The sequence below is a fragment of the Oncorhynchus masou genome, chromosome 13 (assembly GCF_036934945.1).
Source record: "Oncorhynchus masou masou isolate Uvic2021 chromosome 13, UVic_Omas_1.1, whole genome shotgun sequence".
Lineage (NCBI taxonomy): Eukaryota > Metazoa > Chordata > Actinopteri > Salmoniformes > Salmonidae > Oncorhynchus > Oncorhynchus masou.
The window spans coordinates 67,795,866-67,811,021 of NC_088224.1; the positions used below are offsets into that span (position 1 = coordinate 67,795,866).

The 15,156-nt window shown below is 46.7% G+C and overlaps 1 protein-coding gene across 1 annotated transcript in view; it reads right to left on the reverse strand.

The window, feature by feature from the left end:
* Positions 1-15,156, reverse strand: part of LOC135553405 (dynein heavy chain domain-containing protein 1) — a 47,078-nt gene that overhangs the window by 25,169 nt on the left and 6,753 nt on the right. Inside the window, 11 exon segments of the mRNA XM_064985539.1 lie at positions 38-320; positions 1,406-1,598; positions 1,695-1,788; positions 1,975-3,670; positions 3,710-4,619; positions 4,710-5,290; positions 5,401-5,498; positions 6,006-6,131; positions 10,796-11,024; positions 11,144-11,235; positions 11,780-11,978. Of these exon segments, the coding sequence (XP_064841611.1) occupies positions 38-320; positions 1,406-1,598; positions 1,695-1,788; positions 1,975-3,670; positions 3,710-4,619; positions 4,710-5,290; positions 5,401-5,498; positions 6,006-6,131; positions 10,796-11,024; positions 11,144-11,235; positions 11,780-11,978 (4,501 nt within the window).

A 15,156-nucleotide genomic window follows, 5' to 3' on the forward strand; every position in this document is an offset into this window, starting at 1 on the left:
AAACTCATTCACAAACGCAGGGTTCCTACTAACTCACCACAGGGAGCTTCATGGAGGTCATCCACAAACAGGAGCAGTCCAGGCTGTTTGATCATAGTACCCATGGTTCCTAGCCGGGTCTTCTGGCAGCCCATGCTCTCCAGCACGTTGCGCAGGTCAGTGGATCTCAGGCGTGGGCTGGCAGGCAGGCGGATGTGTGCCCTGTCCTGACTTAATAGAGAATGACACAGCATGGTCTTCCCTGAGCCTGCCTCTCCCGCCAGCATCGCTGGCTGTTTGGCCTCCAACATCAGGTCCAGCAGGTAGGCATATTTCTCATACTGAGTGAATAAGGACAGCATCGATGTATGTGAAAATAGACAGTGTGATATGAATACAATCAGGGAATGGAACCGGTTAAGGGAATAGAACCAACAACTGGAAAATAATGAAATTTTTCCAGGAACAGAATCAAAACCGGGAACGAAAGTGATCTATACTGTTCTGGAACAGAAGCGTTATTTTAAAGCATGGGAACCGGTTAATTACGTTATTTTACGCTCCAGGGATTTTTTTCCCATTCACACAAAAAAAACACAACAAAGTGCAAAGCCTTCACTCTTATTCCAGTGTCTGCCTGCCTGCCAGATTAAAATTTTAGCCACTGTGTGTGCATGTAGGCTATCTGCCCCTCCCCTTCCGAGGTGTAGTCTACTAGCCTACTACTGACATTACAAGCTTGATACAGAAATTAGGATGAGAGATTTTTAATTAGAGAAGAATGGATTAACTTTTTCAATGCTATTAAAGGCGCTATAGTTATCAGGTTTCACATTGGATTTATTAACTACAAAAAGGTAAGATGTGTTATTATTTAAATTCTGGTGGTGCTCTGCACACACAAGCTTGTTAACTAGCTAGCTAGTTTTGGTCCAACATTAAATCAACTCCCTGAAGTTCAAAGACATTAAAAGTTCCTTCATAGAAGCTGGTCCTCCGTAGGCATAATTCTGGGGGCCTAATTCAGATAATGCATGTCATAGCAACGAGATGCCCAGAGCGTTCAAAGCAAGCAGCTTCCTCCACCCTCTCTTGCTTTCTCCTCACCGGCAAAATTTAAATTGCATCTTGCGCCCTATACTTGTCTAATGAATGCATGCAAATAGCTACAGCATTTGCCCACACCATATTGCAAGCGGTTCTATCCAATGTGATTGGTGAAGTCATTTAATGTTGAGTTAAATGTAAAAAAAAATATTTCTGTGGTTTAAGGTTTAGAAATGAACAGAAAGAAAGTGGAACATAATGAGAGAAAAAATGCTTCTGTTCAGAACGAAACAATTACAAAAATGTTGGTTCCAACCTCTAGATACAATCAAATCAGTAAAACCACACATTTTGACAGTTGGAAGATTGGGGGGCTAACCTGGGGGACAGTTGTGTAGACCATCTGTGGGCTCTTGCTCCTGGAACAGTTGATGGGGTTGCTAGTGTCTCCCATCATCCCCTCACTCATGTTAAAAAAGTGTTCAAAGACCGTCCCCTCAGAGGGAACCTCCACTCTGTACCGGCTCTCAAATAGCGCCTCACGAGCTAGCAGGTCAAACTGGGGCCAGTGTCTGAAATATAGAAATCATATTTTGTATTATCAAGTCCTGTACAGTTGTGAGATTATAAGACTTGACTGAAAATAAAACAGAATAACAGTGTCTGACCTGGGATGCAGGTGTCCGCCAAAGCCCCAGATATAAGCCACTAGAAAGAGGTTCCTGGCTTGAATCTCTTGCTGAGTTGAAGGGATCAGGGCATCTGTGCATGTCGGGTGAGCTCCAACTGGGTTCATTTCTTACAGCATTAGGAGAGAGGCAACTAGCTGTTAATATGTGACAAAATTAAACGAAGAAATCATAATATGAACATGCACTGTACAGTTTATAGTTATTTGTACTCTGATCATTTACATTCATGAACATAGTATGCTGCTATTTACAACACCTCTTTTGTCTGTCATCCTTGGTGTAGCTTTTAACCCCCGTCCTTTCCCAAACTGCTCCAGGAGGGCATGTAGAATCCTAATGAATGAATTAACTTCTTGCAGTCCATAAGTGATGCCTTTACTGAATTTACTGGATCCATCTCCCTCGCTGTGCATGACAGGTGTGAGGGCCTTGTGCCTAATGAAAGTGAGTGTGTTGGAGAAAAGGTCCTCAGCCAAACGGTTCCACATCTTCAGGGTCCCCTGATCCAGACTGTGCTCTCTGTAGAGAGCATCCATTTCGACCTTCCACATAGCCTTCCACAGGTCCTTCCCAGAGAGATATACCAGGTTGCAGCGGGTCACTGCAGAAGGGGCTGCATCTCCCAGGTCTGTGACCTCTGCCAATAGTTTCAGCTCCTTGTGGGATGGCCGAACCTTCTCTCCTGAGGAGAGGCACAGGAAGGGATCCTCAGGATTGCAGAGGGTGCTGAAGGAGTCCAACCAACCAGGCTGCCCCAACGGCTCTCCATCCATCACCAGCCACTTCCCCTTCCTCGTCTGACCCCCCGTCTTCTTCTTTTTAGAGGTGGTGGTGTCTGACAAGTCATGCTGCTCTGAGCCTCTCAGTACTTTTGTGAAAGCACCATCCCACCAGGACCCCTGCTGTTCATAGCAGCCCCCAAAGAGCTCCTCGTGGGACAAAGCATTGGGGAATAAGACCACGGTGTCAACAGAGCTCCAGTTTGAAGTAGAGGACTGGTAATCAGTTTCCATACCATCTCCTTCACAGGTGAGATCCTCATCAAATTCGGCCTCCTCTGCCCTAGCTGCCAGTCTACGCAGTGCTCCGGCCAGGGAACGGTAGCAGGTTGTCTTTCCACTCCCAGCAGGGCCAACCAGAAGAACTGCTCTGGAGAGCTTCATAGCCTGATAGAGGGTGAGTGCATTGCGCAGCACTTTGGTATCAGCATGGAAACCCGTTTGTTGCAGCTCCTCTGTAACTGCTGTCTTCAGGATGTTCTGTTCCCCTTCCTCCTCAATGTACTGTTGGAGAATAGGGTGGGAGCGCGCCACTGGAAAGATCTCTTCAAATATGGTGCGGAACTGTGAGGCTTTCTTCTGCTCAAAGATAGCCGATAGTAGGATTGACAAAACACTGTTGACAACAGCCTGCTCCTCCAACACAGCTTGCATGAGGGCAGCAGACTGGTTGGCACTCTTGTAGTGGGTAGACTGAGGACATTTGTCTCCTCCATCTGTCTCAGGGGGGTTGAGGATCCCATCCAGAGGAAGCCTAGGAGCGTCAGGTTCCTCCCTCAACACTTTCTCCATATGCACATCCAGCCGGCTGTTGCTGCGAAGATGTGTCCCAGAGGCAGCAATGACGTTTCTGAGAAGAACCATCCAGGATGTCTGCTCACCACTGACAGAATCAGGGAGACAGAGGGAGTCTTTGGCCAGGCTAAAAAGGGAGATCAGCCGTCGACTTATAGACACAGCATCTGAGAAGCCCAGGGAGACTAGCATGACCTCTGTGATGATCCTGTAGTCAGGGTGGGCCAATGAAATTGGCCTGGTCGCCACTCGCAGATTCTCTGGGACCTCTGTTGTGTATCCTCGTGATGAAATGATTACACAGCCATAGCTCAGTTTGGCAAATATGTTTTCCCCAGAAAAAGACATCTGGCACTCAAGCTCATTAGACTTCCTGCACTCTTTCCAAATGTCTCCATGGCTGTCTCTTGGTGAAACTGTACCATCTCCGTTTGGGTTGGAGAAACTGGATAAAGGCTTGGTATGGGTCTCAAAGCCTTTCTGCTGAGTATTTCTCTGCAGGATGGACAGGGATTGGTGAATGTCTGAAAGATGCTGCCCTAGTTGGGAAAGCACTCCCTGGGTCATCAGGTCTACACAGTCCAGGACCAGCCAGGCCCCGGTCTGAAGGGCACCAAACAGCATCTGCTGGACGACAGAGGGACTCATATTGACACAACACTGTAAGGAGATGACCTGACGTCCCAGTGCTCTTCCTAACTGAACCACAGTCTTCCTCTTTCCAGACATGCAAGGTCCACTTACAAAGCCACACCTGTAGCTGGTCAGAGCCAAGAGGATACCCAGTATTGCTCTATCTGTGGAGGGGGTGTTTACTAATATCCAGTGTTCTGGGCCAAGGTATTCGTAACCATAGGGCAGCTGGGTACCCAAGATTTCAACATAGCACAAATCATGGTGTCCCTCTTGGGTTGTTGACTCATTCTGAGTGTCTGTAATCAGATGGTACTTCATCAAACTCTGCCACTCAAAAGACGACTCGAGGTCACACTTTACCTCCATGAGCCTAGATAACTGTTGCGAGTGGTTCATGGTGAGTAGCACCAGAGCATGCAGCACTGTCACCATGCGCTGGGTGGTCATTGATTTGTCAATATCACCCGTGATGCCGTCTTGTATGGCTTGGCACAAGCTCTGGAGTTTGGAAGCATTTTGTGCCTTGATGCGGGGCCACTTGACCGGAGCTGAGGCCTTGTAAGCCGTCCGAACTTCACTGCACCATAAAGCCTCTTCAGCCACTAACAGGCATTGCAGTGGGTAGTCAGAGAGTATACTCCACATCGAAGGCAAATCGTTCACTCCTTTTGCTTCTTTACCCTCTTCCTTTCTGAGGGAGCTTGATGGGCTAGTGTAGCGAAACGGGTCATGTGACAGGGAGTCCCCAACTTTCTTCTCCCATTCCGGGTCCGGTTCCAACAGCTCGAACTGTTGTCGTGCCACAGCACACTGCTTCATGAGTTGCTTCATGGCCTGTTGAAGCTGCAGCTCCAGGAGACATAGCCACACCAGGGGGTTGAGGTTTGGCTCCAGGGGGCAGAGGAAGGGCACGTGCTCCCTGACACTACCATACACCCCTCGTACACACATCTGGGAGTCAGAGAGATCTAAGCCACTGCTCAGATCTGTCACATCAGAGGGCATGTCAGTTTTGCTGTCCACCTCCAGCCAGCGCACCCCTCGGAAACACTTACGCACCAGAGGGAGCAGAGCGGAGGGCGTGGGGTGCAGAGAGAGGAGTTTGATCACCTCCCCATCGCTCAGGAAGCAGAGGCGAGGGAACTCCCTGCGGGGAGAGCCCAGGAGGTACAGCAGCTGGTTAGAGATACCCTCCATGGTGGACAGACCCTCTATGAGGAGAACATGGAGGCTGTGTCCATGGAAGCAGCAAGTCAACTCTGTTGTCTTCCTGAGCCGCACAATGTTCAGCACGTGGGGGTCCCTTAGTGTAGTTTGGATAATCTCCTTGAAAGTCTTATCCACAGGAAGGAACCTGTTCAACTGTGGTCAAAGACCAAGACAACAATATCATTTAGTTATCCTGCATCACCCTCCAAAACAATCTATAATTGTGGCAGTTGTGGCAGAGGCATAAGAGACCCTGAACTCACCAGTTCTGCCTTCTGAACACTGACCGTTGTCTCGTAGAACATTTTGCTAAGGAAGACCCACTTCTGCTGGTACCTTTCAAAGAAATCAAGCAGTTCCTCTACATATTGCAAGTAGAGGAAAATATGGAAGTAAATCACAGTTGATAAAAAGTATTATAAAGACGTCACAATAGGAGGACATAAAGACGTCACAATAGGAGGACATAAAGACGTCACAATAGGAGGACATAAAGACGTCAAAATAGGAGAACATAAAGACGTCACAATAGGAGGACATAAAGACGTCACAATAGGAGGACATAAAGACGTCATAATAGGAGGACATAAAGACGTCACAATAGGAGGACATAAAGACGCCACAATAGGAGGACATAAAGACGTCATAATAGGAGGACATAAAGACGTCACAATAGGAGGACATAAAGACGTCACAATAGGAGGACATAAAGACGTCACAATAGGAGGACATTGTTAAACAGTATGGTCTTGAAAACAGTCATATTTATGTAAAGAAAGATCTATCTTCCCAAGCTTTTTGATTACTAGGGGTCTGGTCAAAAGTAGTGCACTTTGACATTTTGGGGGTGTAGCCTAGTTTACATTACCCAGTTCTTGCAACAGCTGCACCCAGTGTTCCACCTCCAGCCTGAACTCAGCAACGTGAGGAGAGAGCAGCATGTTGGACAGAGTCATTACACTGTCCTGTGTCTGAGCCAGGAGTGTCTCCAGACCTACAGTAAGAAATCAATACGTGTTTACGTGTTGCTGTGCGTTTTGTTGCAAACCATACTTTGAAAACTGACAACTTTACATTTTTTTCTTTTTAATTACCGTTTATATTTTTAGTTTTTCCCTCACTCAACTTCTTTTCATTCAACTTTTTCACTCCGGACGCTTTATCTGGACATGGTTCGTCAGGACCTCCAACAGCCGAAGCTAAGTAGTAACATTAACATGATGCCTTCTAATTGCAGTCGCTGTACTCATAATATACAGGAGAACGATCGCCTTACGGCGAGGATAGCTGTGCTGCAAGCCCAGCTTCAGATGCAATCGTTAGGCAAGGGTAATTTCAGTGTAGGAAAGGATGAAACAGCGTCTGTGCCACCAGTAAGTACAGATAGTAACGTTAGTATAAATCCCCTCGCACGGTCCCCGCAGCCGGACAACTTTCTCATGGCTTCTGGAGGGAAATGCTGTAGGAATGCTCAACCGGTGTCGCTCATTCAGCCGGCAGAAACTTTCAACCGGTTTTCCCCATTAAGCAGCGAGTCGGAGTCTGAGGCCGAGCCTTCTCTTGTCTCTACTCCTCCCGTTACTGGGTCTTCTCTTGTCTCTACTCCTCCCGTTACGGGGTCTTCTCTTGTCTCTACTCCTCCCGTTACTGGGTCTTCTCTTGTCTCTACTCCTCCCGTTACGGGGTCTTCTCTTGTCTCTACTCCTCCCGTTACGGGGTCTGAGACGCCGAAGCTTCCCACCATTAGCTCTGACAAATTGAAAACCCTAGTCATTGGCGACTCCATTAACCCGCAGTATTAGACTTAAAAAGAATCATCCAGCGATCATACACTGTTTACCAGGGGGCAGGGCTACCAATGTTAAGGCTAATCTGAAGATGGTGCTGGCTAAAGCTAAAACTGGCGAGTGTAGAGAGTATAGAGATATTGTTATCCACGTCGGCACCAACGATGTTAGGATGAAACAGTCAAGAGGTCACCAAGCGCAAAATAACTTTAGCGTGTTAATCAGCTAGAAAGATGTGTCGGCATTGAATAATTGTCTCTGGCCCCCTCCCTGTTAGGGGGAGTGATGAGCTCTACAGCAGAGTCTCACAACTCAATCGCTAGTTAAACTGTTTTCTACCCCTCCCAAAAGATAGAATTTGTAATTGGCCCTTTTTCTGGGACTCACCCACAAACAGGACCAAGCCTGGCCTGCTGAGGAGTGACGGACTCCATCATAGCTGGAGGGGTGTTCTCATCTTATCTACCAAAATAGACAGGGCTCTAACTCCTCTAGCTCCACAATGAAATAGGGTGCAGGCCAGGCAGCAGGCTGTTAGCCAGCCTGCCAGCTTAATGGAGTCTGCCACTAGCACAGTCAGTGTAGTCAGCTCAGCTATCCCCATTGAGACCGTGTCTGTGCCCTGACCTAGTTTGGGCAAAACTAAACATGGCGGTGTTTGCCTTAGCAATCTCACTAGGATAAAGACCTATTCCATTCCTGCCATTATTGAAAGAGATCGTGATACCTCACGTCTCAAAATAGGGCTACTTAATGTTACTTCAAAGGCAGTTATAGTCAATGAACTAATCACTGATCATAATCTTGATGTGATTGGCCTGACTGAAACATGGCTTAAGCCTGATGAATTTACTGTGTTAAATGAGGCCTCACCTCCTGGTAACACTAGTGACCATATCCCCCGTGAATCCCGCAAAGGCGTTGCTAACCTGTGTTGCTAACATTTACGATAGCAAATTTCAATTTACAAAAAAATAAGACGTTTTCGTCTTTTGAGCTTCTAGTCATGAAATTTATGCAGCCTACTCAATCACTTTTATAGCTACTGTTTACAGGCCTCCTGGGCCATATACAGCGTTCCTCACTGAGTTCGCTGCATTCCTATCGGACCTTGTAGTCATAGCAGATAGCATTCTAATTTTTGGTGATTTTAATATTCACATGGAAAAGTCCACAGACCCACTCCAAAAGGCTTTTGGAGCCATCATCGACTCAGTGGGTTTTGTCCAACATGTCTCTGGACCTACTCATTGTCACAGTCATACTCTGGACCTAGTTTTGTCACATGGAATAAATGTTGTGGATCTTAATGTTTTTCCTCATAATCCTGGACTATCGGACCATGATTTTATTACGTTTGCAATCGCAACAAATAATCTGCTCAGGAGGAGCATCAAAAGGCGTGCTATAAATTCTCAGACAACACAAAGATTCCTTGATGCACTTGTGAAGGTGGTAAATGACCTTTTAATGGCGTCAGACCAAGGCTCTGCATCTGTCCTCGTGCTCCTAGACCTTAGTGCTGCTTTTGATACCATCGATCAAAACATTATTTTGGAGAGATTGGAAACCCAAATTGGTCTACACGGACAAGTTCTGGCCTGGTTTAGATCTTATCTGTCGGAAAGATATCAGTTTGTCTCTGTGAATGGTTTGTCCTCTGACAAATCAACTGTAAATTTCAGTGTTCCTCAAGGTTGCGTTTTCGGACCACTATTGTTTTCACTATATGTTTTACCTCTTGGGGCTGTCATTAGAAAACATATTGTTAACTTTCACTGCTATGCAGATGACACACAGCTGTTTATTTCAATGAAACATGGTGAAGCCCCAAAATTGACCTCGCTAGAAGCCTGTGTTTCAGACATAAGGAAGTGGATGGCTGCAAACTTTCTACTTTTAAACTCGGACAAAACAGAGATGCTTGTTTTAGGTCCCAAGAAACAAAGAGATCTTCTGTTGAATCTGACAATTAATCTTAATGGTTGTACAGTCGTCTCAAATAAAACTGTGAAGGACCTTGGCGTTACTCTGGACCCTGATCTCTCTTTTGACGAATATAATCAAGACTGTTTTAAGGACAGCTTTTTTCTATCTACGTAACATTGCAAAAATCAGAAACTTTGTCCAAAAATGCTGCATAAAAATGTATCCATGTTTTTGTTACTTCTAGGTTAGACTACTGCAATGCTTTACTTTCTGGCTACCCGGATAAAGCACTAAATAAACTTCAGTTAGTGCTAAATACGGCTGCTAGAATCCTGACTAGAACCAAAAAATGTGATCATATTACTCCAGTGCTAACCTCCCTACACTGACTTCCTGTTAAGGCAAAGGGCTGATTTCAAGGTTTTACTGCTAACCTACAAAGCATTACATGGGCTTGCTCCTACCTATCTTTCTGATTTGGTCCTGCCGTACATACCTACACGTAACGTACGCTACGGTCACAAGATGCAGGCCTCCTAATTGTCTCAAGAATTTCTAAGCAAACAGCTGGAGGCAAGGCTTTCTCCGATAGAGCTCCATTTTTATGGAATGGTCTGCCTACCCATGTGAGAGACGCAGACTTGGTCTCAACCTTTAAGTCTTTGCTGAAGACTCATCTCTTCAGTGGGTCATATGATTGAGTGTAGTCTGGCCCAGCAGTGTGAAGGTGAACAGAATGGCTCCCCTCTCTCTACTTGGATTCTCTGCCTCTAACCCTATTACAGGGCCTGAGTCACTGGCTTACTGGTGCTCTTTCATGCAGTCCCTAGGAGGGGTGCGTCACTTGAGTGGGTTGAGTCACTGACGTGATCTTCCTGACTGGGTTGGCGCCCCCCCTTGGGTTCAGCCGTGTCGGAGATCTTTGTGGGCTATACTCGGCTTTGTCTCAGGATGGTAAGTTGGTGGTTGAAGATATCCCTCTAGTGGTGTGGGGGCTGTGCTTTGGCAAAGTGGGTGGGGTTATATCCTTCCTGTTTGGCCCTGTCTGGGGGTATCATCGGATGGGGCCACAGTGTCTCCTGACCCCTCCTGTCTCAGCATCCAGTATTTATGGTGCAGTAGTGTATGTGTCAGGGGGCTAGGGTCAGTTTGTTATATCTGGTGTACTTCTCCTGTCTTATCTGGTGTCCTGTGTGAATTTAAGTATGCTCTCTCGATCTTTCTCTCTCTTGGAGGACCTGAGCCCTAGGACCATGCCTCAAGACTACCTGGCATGATGACTCCTTGCTGTCCCCAGCCCACCTGGCCGTGCTGCTGCTCCAGTTTTAACTGTTCTGCCTGCGGCTATAGAACCCTGACCTGTTCACCGGATGTGCTACCTGTCCCAGACCTGCTGTTTTCAACTCTCTAGAGACAGCAGGAGCGGTAGAGATACTCTTAATGATTGGCTATGAAAAGCCAACTGACATTTACTCCTGAGGTGTTGACTTGCTGTACGCTCGACAACTACTGTGATTATTATTATTTGACCATGCTGGTCATTTATGAACATTTGAACATCTTGGCCATGTTCTGTTCCCACCCGGCACAGCCAGAAGAGGACTGGCCACTCCTCATAGCCTGGTTCCTCCCTAGGTTTCTTCCTAGGTTTTGGCCTTTCTAGGGAGTTTTTCCTAGCCACCGTGCTTCTACACCTGTATTGCTTGCTGTTTGGGGTTTTAGGCTGGGTTTCTGTACAGCACTTTGAGATATCAGCTGATGTAAGAAGGGCTATATAAATGAATTTGAATACAACTTTACTTACTACTTTTAACAGCAACAATGACAACAAATCTGAACCAAAGGTGATTTAAATGAGAAAATATAATATAAAAAGGTGGTCTCATAAATGTTACTTATTATTAACACAAAAAAACACTCCCTTCTCCCCGTTCAATCTCACCAATGATGGTGAAGGTGCCACTGTCACGAGAGTGCTGTTTGGGTGTTTGGTAGTTTGAGACCAGGTCATTAGTGGGCTTCTTTCTCCGTGTGGCACCAAGCTGTGGTTTATCTTCCTGCCAAACAGTAACGATGAACTTGGCCAGTCGGAACAGTGTCCCCTCCCAGCGTCTCTGAAGCTTCCTGAAGGCCTGCTCCATGTCCGCCTCTGCCTTAGCCTCCTGGCAAATCTGACAAAGTCCCACAGAGAGAGTCAAGTTACCCTGAGTAAGACTGCATCCCAAATGGCACCCTATTCCCTATATAGTACCCTTCTTTTGAATGTGCTAAATGGATTTTCTGTTTTCACCTTGCTGATTTTATTCTGGTGTTCTCTCAGCTTCTTGGACATCAGGTCAGCTACAGTGAGGTTCCACTCTGGTGCATAAAGTAACCCCATACCTAGAAGAGGAGACAGAAGTATGGTATGTAAATCATGTTGTAAAGATGATTGCTTTTCATGATGATTGTGTCTCAAATAGCACCAGTTTTGACCAGAGCCTTTAGGGCTTTAGGCTCTGGTCAAAAGTAATGCGCTACACTGAATGTACACTAGAAGGTGTTCCACAGGGATGCTGACCCATGTTGACTCAGTGAGGCCTTTCAAATTCAGGAACTCTGCTGAGCTTCCAACTTACTCTTGAAAGTTACTTTTGAAAAGTTACTCTTGAAAGTACAATTTCGACATTGGGTAGTTTATCAGTAGTTTTCCTCTTGTCATGTCAGTCATTTCAGACCTTAGAGCTATCTATAACTTGCCAGCAATGTCCAGTTGATCAACTAGCCCATGTCTGGTAATGTTTAGCTAGATTGTTTTGTCCATTGATTTTGTTGTAATGTTTGAGTCACTCAAATCACAACTGCAGGAAATGAGCTTTAAAACCTGCGGAGGTCCCATGGGTCCCGAGGTGGGGATTTGTTACTACACCAGAAGCACTGGTCTAACCTTTGAAGATGTTCCTCCAGTGTTTGTGTTTGAGTGTGGGGCTGCTGAGTTTGGCCAGCACAGGGAGCTGCTGGTTGAAACGCTCAAGGATCCCCAGGGTCTCCTGCAGCACAGCATCTCGGGAAGGGATGGTCCTGGCCAGGGATACCGCCTGCTGCAGCCACTCATCCACCTTCTCCTGGGCTCTCGACACAACAAACTGACACCAAACATTTATATTTTTACATTTTTGTAAGTTAGCAGATGCTCTTATTCAGATCTAATTAGTCAGTTTTTCCTACTAAACTTAGCTGAATGCACTAACACATATCACAATTCTTGCAAGTAGACTCACATTAACATCAAATTAACAGAAGGTGAAAATATGAGTCTTTCCCATATCAGATTCAAATAAAATTTTATTGGTCCAGACACGTTCAGCAGATGTTATTGTGGGTGTAGAGAAATGCTTGTGTTTCTAGCTCCAACAGTGCAGTAATATCTAACAATTTCATAACAATACAAGCAAAACTAAAGTGAAGGAATGGAATTAACAATATATAAATATTTGGACGAGCAATGTCAAAGTGGCAAAGAGTAAGATACAGTAGATGCATATGCATATGAGATGAGCAATGCAAAATATGTAAACACTATTAAAGTGGCCAGTGATTGCAAGTCTATGTTGTGGCAGACGGCAGGGAGAGGTGAGGGGGGTGGTAATTGAGGAGAGAGATCTTGCAGGTAGCTGGCTCCACCCCAAGCCTTATGTGGACTTCCTGTCCCAACGAGGCAACACTGGGAATCGTTAAGCCAGGGATTGCTTAGGGATAAAGGAGGAAGCAGCCTGCACAAAAGGGCAGGCAGGCAGGCAAATAAACCATATACATTTATTTTTTTAAATACCCAAATTACATGACCAGCCATGTTGCCAGGGAGATGCTATTGAGTGACACTGACCCTACAGAAGCCCTGCCAAGACATCTGTGTGGTATGGATATAGAGGAAGTTAAATGAATGAGCAAGCTAGGTAGGTAGGTAGGATTACACGTTGTGACCTGGACTGTTGCAGTACCCTTGTGGACTGTAAGGTGGTTGGTGCATTTCCCCCCTCTTCCCCAGTGTAAGAAAATCCCTAATAAACTTCCCCTTTGCATTCGATTTGTGCTACTGGTGCCTGTTTTGTTGTTGAACTTGGTGACATGGAAAATCCACACCCTTGATCTTGCTACATATGGTGGAGAATGCAGGCACCCCAAACCAAGTTCAATAACTAAACAAACAACAGCACAATGGAAGCATTGGTGAGACAAATGGTGGAGGAAAACATAGCACAGCAGGCTATGCAGTGGGAGCTGCTAGAAGAACGGCGTCAGCAGAACGCTCTCATGCGAGCTGAACTCAGCCAGCTGACAGCTGCCCAAGCCAGTATAGCGGCAGGTGCAACAGTCTCTTGTCCCAAACCCAGTAGGTTTCTTCTGAAGCTGACAACTACCTACAGGAGGTGCAGGCCACAGTCCTCCAGGAGATTGAGGCCTAGGAGGCACTGAGAGGGGAGGTGTCCCTACATCAGCAGAGATCTGTAGAGCAGAAGGTTGCTATGAGGGAGGATCTAGCCGAGAAGCAGGAAACCCTTTTAAAGAGCTGAAGGAGCAGCTTGTCCAGCAGCAGGAGGACAGCTCCCTACAGAAGGTCTTGCAGGAGGCCCAGGCTGCAGCCCGCCAGGAGGAGGTGGTAGATGCGATGAGAGGTGACCTTCAATCAGCAGAGAGCTGCAGCGCTACGGCAGAGCCTGGAGGCTGCTCTGAGGGAGCAGGAGGAGAAGAGCAGAGAGAAGGCCACTCTGAAGATGGAGGCCCTCCAAGCAGCAAAAGATCAGCAGCTCGGCCCTCTGACAGAAGGCCACCGCCTTACAGGAGCAGCTAGCCAAGGGGGAGCAGGAGATCTCCCTTCAGAAGGAGGCGTGACAGGAAGTAAAATACCCAGATTACATAACCAGCCATGTTGCCATGGAGATGCTATTGAGTGACACTAACCCTACAGAAGCCCTGCCAAGACATCTGTGTGGTATGGATATAGAGGAAGTTGAATGTCCAGAAGATGATATGAACAGCCTAGTTACCATCACGCCTTGAGGGACTTGACATGATATTGACTGACTCGGACATTAACAAATCTCTGGTTGACTGTGTGTTGAGGAGGAAGTAGAATGTCCAGATGGAGACGGTCATGTTGCTTTTGCCAACACCCATGGAATGTCTAGAAAATGTGACATTGTGTGACAGACTTTCAAGAACCTGACCAACTGTCTGTTCCAGAGATCCAGGATTGTGATAATATACATGAACTCAAGTCCTTGGGTGGTTGTTGTCCTTGATGATCTTTTTGGCCTTCCTGTGACATCGGGTGCTGTAGGTGTCCTGTAGGGCATGTAGATTGCCCCCGGTGATACGTTGGACAGACCGTACCACCCTCTGGAGAGCCCTGCAGTTGCGAGCAGTGCAGTTGCCATTACCAGGCGGTGATACAGTCGGACAGGATGCTCTTCATTGTGAAGTTTGAGGGTTTAGTTGCCAGGCCAAATTTCTTCAGCCTCCTGAGGTTGAAGACGAGCTGTTGCGCCTTCTTCGCCACACAGTGTGGGGGACCATTTCAGTTTGTCAGTGATGTGTACGCCGAGGAACTTGAAGCTTCACACTTTCTACACTGCGGTCCTGTCGATGTGGATAGGGAGGTGCTCCCTCTGCTGTTTCCTGAAGTCCACGATCATCTCCTTAGTTTTGTTGACTTTGAGTGGAAGGTTATTTTCCTGGCACCACACTCCCAGGGCCCTCACCTCCTCCCTGTAGGCTGTCTCGTCATTGTTGGTAATCAAGCCTACAACTGTTTTGTCATCTGCAAACTTGATGATTGAGTTGGAGGCGTGCTTGGCCACGCAGTTATGGGTGAACAGGGAGTGCAGGAGGGGGCTGAGCAGGCACCCTTGTGGGGCGCCAGTGTTGAGGATCAGTGAAGGGGAAGTGTTGTTTCCTACCTTCACCACCTGGGGGGGGGCAGCCCGTCGAAGTCCAGTACCCAGTTGCACAGGGTGGGGTTCAGACCCAGGGCCTCAAGCTTAATGATGATCTTGGACGGTACTATGGTGTTGAATGCTGAGTAGTCAATGAACATCATTCTTACATAGGTATTCTTCTTGTCCAGATGGGATAGGGCAGTGTGCAGTGCGATGGCAATTGCATCGTCTGTCGCTGTATTGGGGTGGTAAGAAAATTGAAGTGGGTCTACGGTGTTAGGTAAGATAGAGGTGATTTGATCCTTAACTAGTCTCTCAAAGCACTTCATGATGACAGAAGTGAGTGCTATGGGACAATAGTCATTTAGTTTTGTTACCTTTGTTT